Genomic DNA, 15856 nt, shown 5'->3' on the forward strand with positions numbered 1-15856 from the left:
ACATCATCTCCTTCATTTACTATTCAGCTGTTGACACTTTACCAAGAATTGGAGATAGTGAGGACTGCAGATACTGGAGAGCCAGGGTCAATAAAGTGTGGTGCACAGTCGGTCAGGCAGCATCCGAAAAGCAGAAGGGTTGACATTTTAGGCAGGATCCTTCATCAGGATTGGGAAGGGAGAATGGGTTGAGAAATAAATGGAGAGGGTGGTAGCTGGGAGAAATGTAGGTGGGATGGCGATAGGTGGATGCAGGTAGGTCAAGTTCTCTTGAAACATCTTGAAATATTTCCAATACTGTTTGCCTTCATCCAGATATTACAGTCCTGCAAAAAAACTGTTTAAGTTCTGTACTTACAAACAATGGTAAGACACAAGATTGAAAATTTTTGTTTTGCACTCATCAAGACTAATACATTTACATCATTGATTTCTCCATGCTGATGACCTAACCAGCCAGCAGTATTTTTTTTATGCTGTATAAATTAGTGTTTCTTTTTTAATGTCTGTTACAAGCATCTAAGTCTTGATGAGTGCAAGGTGAAATGCTTTGACTTCGTGACTCCTTTTAGTAATTATTATAGATGTATTCAATTTTTATACTATTTTCTGTTTTTATTCCAAATTTTCAGCATTTGCAGCAGTTGGTTTTTGTAGAAACAAAATGCTACAATTATAAAGCGATTGCAGGAACACAGCAACCTTGAGATGGCAGGACAAATGAAGAAAGGATAGAAGCTCCCTGACTTCATGAATAGAGGCATAGTGTAAGAACAATTTGTCTTCAAAAACTGTGGACTGCAGGAAGAACAGCTATTTTTCAAAATTGGTATTTACAGGTTAGCTGCATAACCTCACAACAAGAAATTTGATTATCTACTGTGAACTCCGTTTCTTAATGTATTCCTGCAATGTGCAGATGACAAAGAGTTGAGGTGTTGTTTACAAATGAAATTGGTTCTCAACTAATTAAGCAGACTGAACTGAAAACAAATGAGAGAAAGAGAGACAGCAAACAGTGTACCATCGTTTTCTCCAGCAGAAACTGCAGTAAAAATCTCAAATTAGAATTTAAAAGAACCAGCAATCTTTCCTGCAGCAGTTTTTGAATTGATAAACTGAAGAAATTTTCCCAGTTGTTCTGTACTTAAAAACTAGTGGAAACCTCTGGAAAGAAAGATAACGAAAAAACAATAGCCTGGATAGCCAAAGATGGATCATCTTGACATCGGCATCAGGAAGCAAAGCCTACTGAATTGACTTTCCAGTTTTTCTCCATTTTCACCAATAATAATTTCCTTATTTGTTTGTCTGTGTACTGTGTATGCAGGTTTGTGGTTACAGGGGAGAAAGTCAGGTAACTTGGTGCATTGTGCATACCTTGGTAAAAAAAATGTATTTCTAACATTTAGTAAGACTCTGGAGACAGCAGGGCACTATTTGCAGCACACTGCTCCAGTGGATTGTAACAGTATAAAACCAAGGAAGTTGGCTTTATTGGGATTTTTTCCTGCACCATAGAAAGCATCCTATCTGGATACATCACACGCAGAATGGCCATTGCTCTTCCCAAGACTGCAAGAAACTAGACAGTTGTGAACATGGCCCAGTCCATCATGCAAACTGACCTCCCATCCATTGACTGAATCTATACTTCCACTGCTTCAGGAAGGCAACCAACACAAAGACACCTCCCTTCCTGGTTATACTCTATCCCATCGGGCAGAAGAAACAGAAGTTTGTATACACATACAAACAGATTCAAGAACAGCTTCTTCCCTGCTGTTTGTCAGAGTTTTGAATGGGCCTCTTTAATGTTAATGTTGATCTCTCTCTGGACTTGCATGGCAGTGTAACATTGCATGCTGCACTCTGTTCTGTTATCCTAATGCATTAATACAGTATGATCTGTCTGTAAAGTACATAAGACAACGTTTTGCACTGTACCTCGGTACACGTGTCAGTAATAAATCAAAGTTACACTCAATCTTTGTTTAAAAATTGGCTAGGCTGCATCTGGATAATATGGCTAATTCTGTATCAGTTCAGGAAAGGTCTTGGCGAAGATATAGAAGAGGTTTATTAGAATGGTGCATGGAATTAAATATTTAAATTACTTGAAGAGATTAAGAAAACTTTGGTAGTTCTCTTTATAGCAGAGCAGGGTAAACAGACATTTGATAATGGTGTCTAAATCATGAATGATTTTCATTTGAGAACAAGAAACAATTTCCAGTGCCAGCAAAATAAGTAACCAGAGTACACAGATTTCAATTCATTTGCCAAACAAACAGATGCAAAATGATAGAAAAGTAGCATTCAGGGAATGCTTTAGAAACACAAAAACTAACCACAGAATAGGACAATCGGCACTTTTAGTCCACTTTACAATTCAATATGACCACAACTGATCATCCAACTCAGTGCCTTTACTTTATTCCCAAGAACTAAGGGCAGCACAGTAGCTCAATGGTTGGGGTGGTATGGCATAGTGGCTTAGTGGTTACTACTGCTGCCTCTCGGCATCAGGAAGCACCCTTGTGTGACTACTGTGTGGAGTTTGCACATTCTCCAAGTGTCTTAGTGGGTTTCTGTCAGATGCTCAGGTTTTCTCCCACAGTCCAAAGACATACAGATTAGGCGGATTGGCAATGCTAAATTGTCCATAGTGTCCAGGAATGTGTAGATAAGGTGGATTAGCTATGAGAAATGCAGGGTTACAGGGATAATGTAAGGAGGTAAGTCTGGGTGTGCTGCTCTTCAGAAAGTTGGTGTGGACTCGATTCTAAATTTATGATTAACTGTATCTATCTCCTCGAAAGCACCCAATGTTTTGACCTCAACTGCATTCTGTGGTGCAGAATTCCATAGACTCACCACACCATTAGTGATGACATTTATCCTCGTCTCAGTTTTAAATGGCCTGACCTACATTTTTAGACTGTGAAGCCTGGTTCTGGACTCCCCAGTCAGTCATCAGGAACATAATTTGTGTTTATCTTGTCTAGTCATTAGAATGTTGTAGGTTTCTGAGAGATCTTCCCTCATTCTTCTAAGCTCAGTGAGCATAGTCCTAACCATTCCAAACTCTTTAAATGTCAGTCCGAGCATCCCAGGAATCAATCTGGGTAAGCCTTTGTTGCACTCTCTACGTAGCCAGAACATCCTTCCTCAGATGAGGCCAAAGCTGTGCACAGTAATAATAGTGAAGTGTAACAAGACATCCTTGCTCCTGTGCTCACATTCTCTCACTAGGACAGCCAACATACCAATTCTTCACTGTGTGCTATATGAACATGCTTATTTTCATTGACTGGTGTACAAGGATATGTTAGCATGTGCTAAAGGACGTGCTAACAAGAAAAGTCCAACATCAATACTGGAGAACATCTGCAAGTCTGGCTGCATCTATAGAAAGAGATGCAGAGTTTCAATTCTAGTTTGGCTTTTTCATTTTGTTCTCCCAGTTCTGAAGAAGAATCATACTGAACACGAAACATTAACTGAGGTAGCACTGGAACCAATGCAGTGACGCTCCTTTCTCTCCACAGATGCTGCCAAAATCTACTGAGTTTCTTCAGTAATTTCTGTCTTTGTTGCAGTCAACTGCAGTGGATGAGGAGACCACCCCAAGTCAGAAAAGTATAGCATATCACAACAGCAGATCTCCAACACACTTGCACAACTGAGTGAAGCTATTTTAGTAAAAGCACCCTTGTCCAATCAAAAACAAGTAAAACAAATTAGTTTCAGCTTTAAATAAGTGATAAGAAATTAATTATCTCTCAGATTCTTGCATCAATGCTATAACATAAGAATACTTTTTAACTTCATGCAAATTGTTCCTTACAAAATACTATGCTTAGAAAGAGATTTTACCTATAAGAGAGCAAAGGAACATTGAACTCTTCATTTGGATGTATTGTACCAAGTATCTTCTGATAAGACTCCAAATCTTCAAATACATTGAAAGGTACTGAAAAATGGTTCTTAATCTGTAATTTAAATAAAGGTTGAATTCAATTAAAACATTATAAATCCAATAAACAGTTTCCAACTATATCCAAATAGCATATTTGCATCATTAATGGGAACCCCATACCAATATGATACATATCAGTGCAATAATGCTTCAAAATGTGTTGATACAACACAACACTGCGTGAAGTACCTTCTTTCCAAAAGTTGTCTTCAAATGAAATTAGTTCAATCGTACTAGCTTCAACTATGCTGATGTAGCATAAAGCTTATACGATAATCAACACTATAATGAAAAACATCAGACATGTTGATTGACCGGCAAACAAACAAATGCATTGGTACCAATTTCCTCCCAGTCTTTAAAGGAATAAGTCAAAAAGGACAGGCAAAACAAATTAGAACAGGCAGCCAGGCCAATCGAGACCAGGCAGGCAGATTGAAAGAATACAGATATATTTTTTTTAAATTAGTTTTAAATATCGCATTTCACAATGAACAGATGTTTAAAGGCAATAAACCATCAATGGGATATTCTTGAGGTGGAATCACTGTTGTAATGTAGGAAATGGGGCAATTTGCACACAACCAGCAGTTTTCAACAAGAATCAATGCTGGGTCCACTGGCTTTCATCATTTATATAAATGATTTGAATGTGAACATAGGAGGTATAGTTAGTAAGTTTGCAGGTGACATCAAAATTGGGGTGTAGTGTACAGCGAAAAAGGTTACCTCAGAGTAGAACAAGATCTTGATCAGATGGGCTAATGGGCCGAGGAGTGGCAGATGGATTTTAATTTAGATAGTTTGTTTTCCTATAACACACCTTCATCAAAAGTGACTTGTCTGTGAATTGCCGACTTTTTTTTTAAGTAAAGCAAACTCCCGTTTGCTGTTATGCAATTCTCATTCCTGGCACTAGATGTCACGATGCATGGAAGACTGGATTCTGCGTCAGCATCACTTGGTGGCACTTTCATTGGCAGAGTGGAGAAGATCACTGATCTTCTTCCTACATTCTGTGCATTCCCTCAGATGGTCGAGACTGCAGTGGCCTGGATGGTAACCCTGGTCCAAGTTGGCGTGGTTCTGGTAGAATGGGATCCTCTGTTGGACTGGGAGAATAGGACATTCTGCCTTTGTATCACTCCATCTCCATCAGCAGCATCTCCATGTCCTCACCCACAAGGAGAAGCACCAATGTTCCATTGTCTGCCACATCCAGGGCCAATGTCAGGAACTATGCAAGGCAGCTCCGCACTTACAGCTCCTGTCTAGGTATACAATATCCTTTTAAAGATGGTACTGCACCACGGACGTTGCTCAATTCTGGGATAGCTAGGAAGTGGTGAGTTGGTTTGGAAATGGTACATGGTATGACAGTGCTAGAATGTGAGAGGGTCAAAGGGTGGGGTAGCTAATAAATCAGGCAGGTATTGCAAAATAAAGGTGACAGACATCCCCAAGCATCAGGATGTGAAACCCTCCAACAGACTTGACAAAACTGACATGTAGCAAAAAAAAAATTGAGATCGAGTCCTTGATCTACCAAGGCTCTGGAATCTGACTTGTTCAGTGTTCCCATTGGATGGAATCAGAAGACTGATTAGAATGTAGTGCAGCCAGTAGGTACAGATGCCAATCGAGAGTAATCAGTTGAAGATTCTGATTAAATGCATTATACAGTACCATACAAAAGGTCACACAACAGGTCAAAATTTACTTAGACTGTGCTATCATTTGTTAGGCCAACTACTACTTTTGTTTTGATTTTCACTGTTTTTTTTGGTGGTTCACCCCAACCTTGTTTTTCTTGCAGGCTCCATTATTTCTATTGCACGATTTACTATAACACAGTGTCACACGGGAACGTAACTATGACATTATATGAGAACTACCTGTAAGTGATATACTGCATTTTGGGAAGGCAAATCAGGACAGGACTTATACACTTTATGGTAAGGGCCTGGGGAATGTTGCTGAACAAAGAGACCTTAAAGTGCAGGTTCATAGGTCTTTGAAAGTGGAGTCTCAGGTAGACAGGATAATGAAGGCGGCGTTTGGTATCATTGCCTTTATTGGTCAGTGCATTGAGTATGGGAGTTGGAAAGTCATGTTGCAGTGGTACAAGACACTGGTTAGGCCACTACTGGAATACTGCATTCAAATCTGGTCTCCCTGCTATGGGAAGGGTGTTGTGAAATTTGAAAGGGTACAGAAAAGATTTACAAGGATGTTGCCAGGATTGGAGGGTTTGAACTGTAGAGAGACTAACAGACTGAGGTTATTTTCCCTGGAATGTCAGAGACTGAGGGGTGACCTTATAGAATTTATAAAATCATGAAGGACATGAATAGGGTATACAGACAAGGTCTTTTCCCTGGTGTAGTTGAGTTCAAAACTAGAGGGGAAAGGTTTAAGGTGAGGGGGAGGGGGGGACGGAGTTTTTAAATGGACCTAAGGGGCAATGTTTTCACGCAAAGGGTGTGTGCAAGGAATGAGCTGCCAGATGAAGTGGTTGAGGCTGGTACAATTACAACATTTAAAAAGCATCTGGACAGGTATATGATTAGGAAGGATTTAGAGGGATATGGGTCAAATGCTGGCAAATGGGACTGGATTTATTTAGGATATCTGGTCGGCATGGATGAGTTGGACTGAAGAGTCTGCTTCCATGCTGTATATCTCTCTGACTGTATAACAACTCCCACAAAGTGCAATGTGATGATGCCATGTACATATAATGTGTTTATGTTGTTCATTGAAGGACTAAGATTGGCCAGAACTTTATCAATTACTGTTATTCAAAAAGGTCTCAGATTCCTCCAGGAAATATACTGTACGTTTTTGTTTTATTCTACAAAACATGACATAAAAATAATCATTGCCCTGATCTATTAAATTTTCTGCAATTGAAGCCACTAGGATATCTCAGGTGACCTAAACATGCCCAGTTAAATTAATTCATTCAAAGTGGTTGAATATTGCAGTCCTTATTGGCTGTCGTCTTTTAAATTTGAAAAACTCAAGACTGGATGCCATGGTTGCCTATGTCAGGAAAACACTATGAGAATCTTGTATGGGGATTATTTCCATATATAACCCAATATATAGGTATAAGCCAACTTGGGTTTCTGTTTTACTCCATTTTATGTTCATATTTTTCTCAAAACATATAGACGTAAGAAGAAACACGACTAAGAAGGGATTACCATGCATTAAAAGCTTTCGCATGTTTAAATAGCAGCCAAGTTCTATAAGAAATACAAAGTTAACATGAACAGTATACCTGAACAGGAGAACGGATGGTTATTCTCTTGCTTCCTCGTACTGCATCAATCTGACATACAATGGATCGTTCAACGGTTGATTCCTCATGCAAAACAGTATACATTCGACGGCCTAACTTAGTTAATGGAATTTTGTCTGCACGAGTGTGGCCTTCAGGAGCTGTACATGATGAAAGTTAACAGGAAAGAACAATTTCAAATGATACATATTTCTTATTCACTCCAAATCACAAATTAAATTGACTACAGTTGCACCTCACCACTTAACAGCCACATATAAAACTGAAAATATGTACTTTATTCATGAGTTTCCACATATAGTTTGTCATCTTTTAAGCAGTTTTTTTGCAGAAGTAATGAAGAGAACTGATGAGGGCAGAGCAGTGGATGTGATCTATATGGACTTCAGTAAGATGTTCAACAAAATTCCTCATGGTAGATTAGTTAACACATGGAATACAGGGCGACCTAGCCATTTGGATCCAGAATTGGCTCGAAGGTAGAAGGCAGAGGCCGGTAGTGGAGGGTTGCTTTACAGACTGGAGGTCTGTGACCAGTGGTGTGCAACAAAGATAGGTGCTGGTCCTCTGCTTTTATATAAATGATTTGGATATGAATATAAAAGGTATGGTTAATAAGTTTGCAGATAATAGATGGTATCTAGATCTGTGTTTGTTTATGGCATTTTGGTTGGAGTGCCAGGCTTTGAGGAATTCTCTGACGTCTTTGCTGAGCCTGTCCCAGGATAGATGTGTTGTCCCAGTAGAATTGGTGATTTTTCTCATCCATGTGTAGGGCTATAAGGGAGAGAGGGTCGTGTCTTTTTGTGGCTAGCTGGTGTTCGTGTATCCTGGTGACTCACTTTCTTCCTGTTTGTCCTACGTAGTGATTGTGGCAGCTCTTGCATGGAATTTTGTAGATGACGTTGGTTTTGTCCATGGGTTGTACTGAGTCTTTTAAGTTTGTTAGTTTTTGTTTGAGAGTGTTGGTGGGTTTGCGTGCTACTAGGATTCGAGGGGTCTTAATAGTCTGGCTGTCATTGCTGAAACTTCTTTTGATATAAGGTGGTTAGGGTTTCTGGATGTGTTTGGTCTGCATGTCGTGGTTTGTTCTTGAGGAATCTGCGGACTGTATTTTTTGAGTATCCGTTCTTCTTGAATACGTTGTATAGGTGATTCTCCTCTGTTTTCCGAAGTTTGTCTGTGCTGCAGTATGTGGTGGCTCGTTGGAATAGTGTTCTGATACAGCTTCATTTGTGTCTGTTGGGATGGTTGCTGGTATAGTTAAATATTTGGTCAGCGTTGGGACAGGCTAAGCAAAGACATGCCAGAGAATTCCTAGAGGCCTGGCACTCCAACCACAACGCCATAAACAAACACATAGATCTAGATACCATGTATCAACCCCTCAGAAAACGAACAGGAAATGACATCACCACAAACCACAGGAACCCCATCCAGGACAAACATATAAATAGAAAGCAGGAGACAACAGCTTCGCTTCACTTGGAGGTCGCCACTGATGATGTTACCTAGCCAGGTAATGAAACGTCTGGATATCAAACCTACAGCTCAGCGAGCAAAGCTACACCCTAATTTATATAGGATATTTTTGGTCTACATGGACAAGTTGTACCGAAGGGTCTATTTCCATTCTGTATATCGCTATGACTCTATAACAACAAAGGTACTGAGCGGAAAACCCGCCTTAGCCTCCTCCAGTGTTTCCCAGTTTCACTGATACCAGTCTTCAGCAAATTCAATTCATTCCACGTAATATCAAGAAACAGTTAGGATGTACTGGATATTGCAAATGTTATGGATAATATTCCGGCAATAATACTGAAGACTTGTGCTCCAGAATTTGTCTCGCCCCCTAGTCAAGCTGCTTGAGCACAGCTCCAACACTAGCATCTATCAGACAATGTGGAAAATTTCCCTATCATGTCCTGTACAGAAAAAGCAGAACAAATGATGACACCACCATTGTTGGTCAAATCTCAGATGATTAGATTAGATTAGATTACTTACAGTGTGGAAACAGGCCCTTCGGCCCAACAAGTCCACACCGCCCCGCCGAAGCGCAACCCACCCATACCCCTACATCTACCCCTTAACTAACACTACGGGCAATTTAGCATGGCCAATTCACCTGACCTGCACATCTTTAGGACTGTGGGAGGAAACCAGAGCACCCGGAGGAAACCCACGCAGACATGTGGAGAACGTGCAAACTCCACACAGTCAGTCGCCTGAGGCGGGAATTGAACCCGGGTCTCTGGTGCTGTGAGGCAGCAGTGCTAACCACTGTGCCATCGTGCCGCCCAATGGCGACGAAACAAACCATAGACAGGAGGTGGAACACCTGGAAAAATGGTGCACTGAGAACAACCTAGCTCTCAATGCCAGCAAAACCACGGAACTCATTACTGACTTTCGGTGGGATGTTACTCATGCCCCCCTACACATTAACAGCACAGAGGTGAACCGAGTGAAGTGTCAAGCTCCTGGGAGTGGTCATCCACAACAAGCTTTCTTGGACTCTTCACATGAACACACTGGTTTCAAAGGCCCAACAACGTCTCTTCTTCCTCAGGCAGCTGAGGAAATTTGGCATGACGGCGAATACCCTTGCCAACTTTTATATGTGCACCATCGAAAGCACTCTGTCTGGATGTATCACTACGTGGTATGACAACCGGACCGTTCAAGATCAAAGACAGTTACAGAGAGTGGTGAACTCGGCTCGGACAATCACAAAGGCCAACCTCCCATCTATAGAATCTATCTACCAGGCCCACTGTCAAGGAAAGGCCGCCAGCATTCTCAAAGATCCATCCCACCCTGGCAATGTTTTTCCACGAGCTCTATCATCGGGGAGAAGGTACAGAAGCCTGAACACATGCATCAGCAGGTTTCATAACAGTTTCTATCCTACTGTTGTTAGAATACTGAATGGACTCTCAAACTCTTAACATTAGTCCGTACCTGTGTTTTTGTTTTTGCCGCTGTTTACCTATTATTTACTTATCTATGCTACTTAACTACGTGATCTGCCTGTACTGTTTGCAAGACAAAGCTTTTAGCTGTGCCTCGGTACATGTAACAATAAATTCAATTCAATTCAATTCAAATCGAACACAACCAATTACCAACTATTCAGTCTACTCTTGATCATCAGTAAAATGATGGAATGTGTCATCAACACTACTATCAAGCAGCACCTATTCAGCAATAATCTCCTTACTAATACCCATTTTGGGTTCTACGAGGGCCACTTAGCCCCTGACCTCATTCCAGCCTTGGTTCAAACTTAGACAAGAGAGCTGATTTCCAGACTTGAGGCAAGAGTGACTGCCCTTGGCCTCAATGAGCCCTAGCAAAATTGAAATCAATAGGACTCAGGGGACCAACTCTCCAGTGGTTGAAGTCATACCTGGCACAACAGAAAATGTCTGTGGTTGTTGGAGGTCAGTCATCTCAGCTCTAGGACATCTTTGCAGGAGCTCTTCAGGGTAGTGTCCTAGGCTCAGTCATCTTCAGTTGCTTCATCAATAACCTTCCCTCCATCATAAGGTCGAAAGTGGGCATGCTCACCAATGATTGCTTAATCTTTACCATCCAATTACCTCAATTACTGAAGCAGTTCAAATGCTGGACAATATTCAAGGAGAAAGTGAGAGCTGCAGATGCTGGAGATCAGAGCTGAAAATGTGTTGCTGGAAAAGTGCAGCAGGTCAAGCAGCATCCAAGGAACAGGAGAATCGACGTTTCGGGCATAAGCCCTTCTTCAGGAATGGCTTCCTGAAGAAGGGCTTATGCCCGAAACGTCGATTCTCCTGTCCTTGGATGTTGCCTGATCTGCAGCGCTTTTCCAGCAACACATTTTCAGCTCTGGACAATACTCAGACTTGGGTTGATACAGGGCAAGTTACATTCACAACAAACCTGACTACCCCGGCCAACCCATTGTCTCAGCCTGCTCCTGCCCCACCAAACACATTTCTGCATACCTTGACACGGTCCTGTCCTCCTTATTCCAAGAACCCCCCACCTACGTTCGGGACACTACCCAAGCCATCCACCTCCTCCATGATTTTCGCTTCCCCGGCCCCCAACGCCTTATCTTCACCATGGATATCCAGTCCCTATACACCTCCATCCCCCATCACGAAGGCCTCAAAGCCCTCTGTTTCTTCCTTTCCCGCCGAACCAACCAGTACCCTTCCACTGATACTCTCCTTCGACTGACTGAACTGGTCCTCACTCTTAACAACTTCTCCTTCCAATCCTCCCACTTCCTCCAAACCAAAGGAGTAGCCATGGGCACCTGCATGGGCCCTAGCTATGCCTGCCTCTTCGTTGGATATGTGGAACAGTCCATCTTCCGCAGCTACACTGGCACCACCCCCCACCTTTTCCTCCGCTACATTGATGACTGTATCGGCGCTATCTCGTGCTCCCACGTGGAGGTTGAACAGTTCATCCACTTTACTAACACTTTCCACCCCGACCTCAAATTTACGTGGACCGTCTCAGACTCCTCCCTCCCCTTCCTAGACCTCTCCATCTCTATCTCAGACGACCGACTCAACACGGACGTATACTATAAACCGACTGACTCCCACAGCTACCTAGATTACACCTCTTCCCACCCTGCCCCCTGTAAAAACGCCATCCCATATTCCCAATTCCTTCGCCTTCGCCGCATTTGCTCCCAGGAGGACCAATTTCAATACCGAACAACCCAGATCGCATCATCCGCCGTCACTTCCGCCACCTCCAAACAGACGCATCATCCGCCGTCACTTCCGCCACCTCCAAACAGACCCCAGCACCAAGGATATATTTCCCTCCCCTCCCCTATCAGCTTTCCGTAGAGACCACTCCCTCCGCGACTCCCTTGTCAGATCCACACCCCCCATCGACCCAACCACCACTCCCGGCACCTTCCCTTGCAACCGCAGGAGGTGCAACACTTGCGCCCACACCTCCCCCCTCACTTCTCTCCAAGGCCCCAAGGGAAACTTCCATATCCGCCACAGATTCACCTGCACCTCCACCCACATCATCTACTGCATCCGCTGCAGCCGGTGTGGCCTCCTCTATATTGGGGAGACAGGCCGCCTACTTGCGGAGCGATTCAGGGAGCACCTCTGGGCCACCCGGACGAACCAACCCAACCAACCTGTGGCACAGCATTTCAACTCCCCCTCCCACTCCACCGAGGATATGCAGGTCATTGGACTCATCCACCGCCAAACCACAACAACCCGACGGTCGGAGGAGGAGCGTCTTATCTTCCGACTGGGAACCCTCCAACCGCAGGGGATGAACTTGGACTTCACCAGTTTCTTCATCCCCCCTCCCCCCACCTTGTCTCAGCCGGATCCTTCCAGCCCGGCACCGCCTTCCTGACCTGCAGTCTTCTTCTTGACCTCTCCGCCTCCACCCTATTCCGACCTATCACCCTCACCTTGACCTCTTTCCACCTATCACATTTCCAACTCCCCTCCTCCAAGTCCCTCCTCCCTACCTTTTATCTTCTCCTGCTGAACACTCTCTGCTCATTCCTGAAGAAGGGCCTGTGCCCGAAACGTCGAATCTCCTGTTCCCTGGATGCTGCCTGACCTGCTGTGCTGTTCCAGCAATAAAGTTTCAACCCAGATGGCCTCCTTCTTCAAAGACCGCAATTTCCCCCCCAGATGTGGTTGACGATGCTCTCCACCGCATCTCCTCCACTTCCCGCTCCTCCGCCCTTCCACCCCGCCCCTCTAATCGCCACCAGGACAGAACCCCAGTAGTCCTCATCTACCACCCCACCAACCTCCAGATACATCGGATCATCCTTCGTCATTTCCGCCACCTCCAAACGGACCCCACCACCAAGGATATATTTCCTCCCCACCCCTATCAGCGTTCCGGAAAGACCACTCCCTCCGCGACTCCCTTGTCAGATCCACACCCCCCCACCAACCCAACCTCCACTCCCAGCACCTTCCCCTGCAACCGCAAAAAATGCAAAACATGCGCCCACACCTCCCCCCTCACTTCCCTCCAAGGCCCCAAGGGATCCTTCAATATCCATTATAAATTCACCTGCACCTCCACACACATCATTTACTGCATGCGCTGCACCTGATGTGGCCTCTTCTACATTGGGGAGACAGGCCGCCTACTTGCGGAACGTTTCAGAGAACACCTCTGGGACACCCGCACCAACCAACCCAACCGCCCCGTGTCTGAATACTTTAACTCCCCCTCCCACTCCGCCAAGGACATGCAGGTCCTTGGCCTCCTCCATCGTCAGACCATGGCAACACGACGCCTGGAGGAAGAGCGACTCATCTTCCGTCTAGGAACCCTCCAGCCACAGGGGATGAATGCGGATTTCTCCAACTTCCTCATTTCCCCTCCCCCCACCTTTTCTCAGTCCCAGCCCTCAGACTCAGCACCGCCTTCTTGACCTGCAATCTTCTTCCCGACCTCTCCGCCCCCACCCCCTCTCTGGCCTATCACCCTCACCTTAACCTCCTTCCACCTATCGCATTCCCAATGCCCCTCCCCAAGTCCCTCCTCCCTACATTTTATCTTAGCCTGCTTGGCACACCCTCCTCATTCCTGAAGAAGGGCTTATGCCCGAAACGTCGATTCTCCTTCTCCTTGGATGCTGCCTGACCTGCTGCGCTTTTCCAGCAACACATTTTTAAGCTCTGATCTCCAGCATCTGCAGTCCTCACTTTCTCCTAAGTAACATTCACAGCATACAAATGCCAGGTGATCACCAACTCCAATAAAAGACAGTCTAACCACCGCCCTTTGGCATTCATTGGTGCTACCAATCCTGAAATCCCACTAGCAACATCCTGGGGGTTACCAATGACCAGAAACTCAACTGCACACAGTGGCTACAACAGCAGGTCAATGATCAGGAATCCTGTGGCAATGAACTCATATTTTGACTCCCCAAAGCATGACCACCATCTACAAGGTAAAAGTCAGGAGTGTAATGGAATACTCCCCACTTGCCTGGATGGGTGCAACTCCAACCAACACTCAAGAAGCTGGACATCAATCAGGACAAAGCAGATTGCTTGACTGGCGCCACATGCACAAACATCCATTCCCTTTACCACCGATGCTCAGCAGCAGAAGTGTGTGCTATCTACAAGATACACTGCAGAAATTCGACAGCACCTTCCAAACTCATGATCACTTCCATCTAGGAGGTCAAGAGCAACAGATACATGGGAACACCACCACCTGCAAGCTCCCCTTCAAGCCACTCACCATCCGGAGTTGGAAAAATATCACCATTCCTACACTCTCACTGGGTCAAAATGTTGGAGTTCCTTCCCTAAGGGAATCGTGTGCCAACCTACTGCAGATGGACTGCAGCAGTTCAAGCAGGCAACTCAGCGCTATCTTCACAAGGGCAACAAGGGATGGACAATAAATGGTGGCCGGCCCACAATGCCTATTTCCTATAAGTGAATTAAAAAGAAGCAACCAATTCTTTGTGCAGTGCACCAAATGCGATCTCATTAGTGTCCTGTATAACAGAGGCATAACCTATTTTTATATTCAATTTCCCTCCCAATAAATGGAAACTTTCTATCAGCTTTCCTAATTACTTGCTGTAATTGCACTGCTAGCCTTGTGTGATTCATACAGCAGGAAACACAGATTCTTAGAAACGTAGAAGATAGGAGCAGAAAGCAGCCATTTAATGGCCCTTCGAGTTTGCTCCTCCATTCATCATAATCACAGCTGATCGTCCAACTCAATGGGTGATCGTGCAGCACCTCAGACTTCTGCAATCTCACAGCATTTAGACAATTTTTTTTCATTCTTCCTGTCAAAAATGGAAGAAAAAATTTTCTGTGTTATACTCCATTTGCCAGATTTTTGCCAACTTACTTAACCAGTAGATAGCTTCTCGTGGCCTCTATGTCCTCATTACAACTTTCCTACCAATCTTTTTGATCGTCATTAAATTTGGCAACTATATCTTTAATCCATTCAAATTAATTTATGTAAATTGTAAACAGCTGATCCCTATGGCACACCACATTACATAATCGCTAACCTGAAAAAATACCCACTTACGCCTACGTTGTCTTTCCTGTCAGCCAGCCAATCTTCTATCCATGCAAAGATGCTTCTTTCTATAATATAACTGTTTAATTTTTGCAATACCTTTGATGTGGCACTTTATCAAATGCTTCACAAAATCCAAGTTCACGAAATCTACTGGTTTCCCTTTATCCATATCATGTGTTACTTACTAGAGCTCCAATGTTGGTCAAATATAATTTCACAACATTATGTTGGCATTGCCTGACTACCAGAATTCTTCTTAGTACCCTGTTATAAAAATCTTTAATAGTAGTTTCTCGCATTTTCCCTATTACAGATATTAAACTAACTGGTCTGTACTTCCTTCTTTCTGTCTCCTTCCTTTTATTGAATAAAGGAATGAAATTTGACATCTCCCAACTAATGGAACCTTCCCTGAATTTAGAGAAATCTAGAAAATTCATATCAATCCATTAGCTCATCTGAATCCTCTGCAAAACTCATGATTG

General features: G+C 43.6%; 1 protein-coding gene across 7 annotated transcripts in view; it reads right to left on the reverse strand.

Moving 5' to 3' along the window:
- vps13a (vacuolar protein sorting 13 homolog A) overlaps positions 1-15856 on the reverse strand; it is a 422990-nt gene that overhangs the window by 137788 nt on the left and 269346 nt on the right. For all 7 annotated transcript variants that reach the window (XM_043712521.2, XM_043712545.2, XM_043712559.2 and 4 more), the window contains 2 exons: positions 7269-7429; positions 3880-3995 (listed from right to left, as the gene is read on the reverse strand). In XM_043712521.2, the coding sequence (XP_043568456.2) occupies positions 3880-3995; positions 7269-7429 (277 nt within the window). The remainder of the gene's footprint in view (positions 1-3879; positions 3996-7268; positions 7430-15856) is intronic.

This window comes from Chiloscyllium plagiosum, unplaced genomic scaffold (assembly GCF_037043375.1).
Source record: "Chiloscyllium plagiosum isolate Xiang-an unplaced genomic scaffold, Cpla_swu_hap1 HiC_scaffold_2, whole genome shotgun sequence".
NCBI lineage: Eukaryota > Metazoa > Chordata > Chondrichthyes > Orectolobiformes > Hemiscylliidae > Chiloscyllium > Chiloscyllium plagiosum.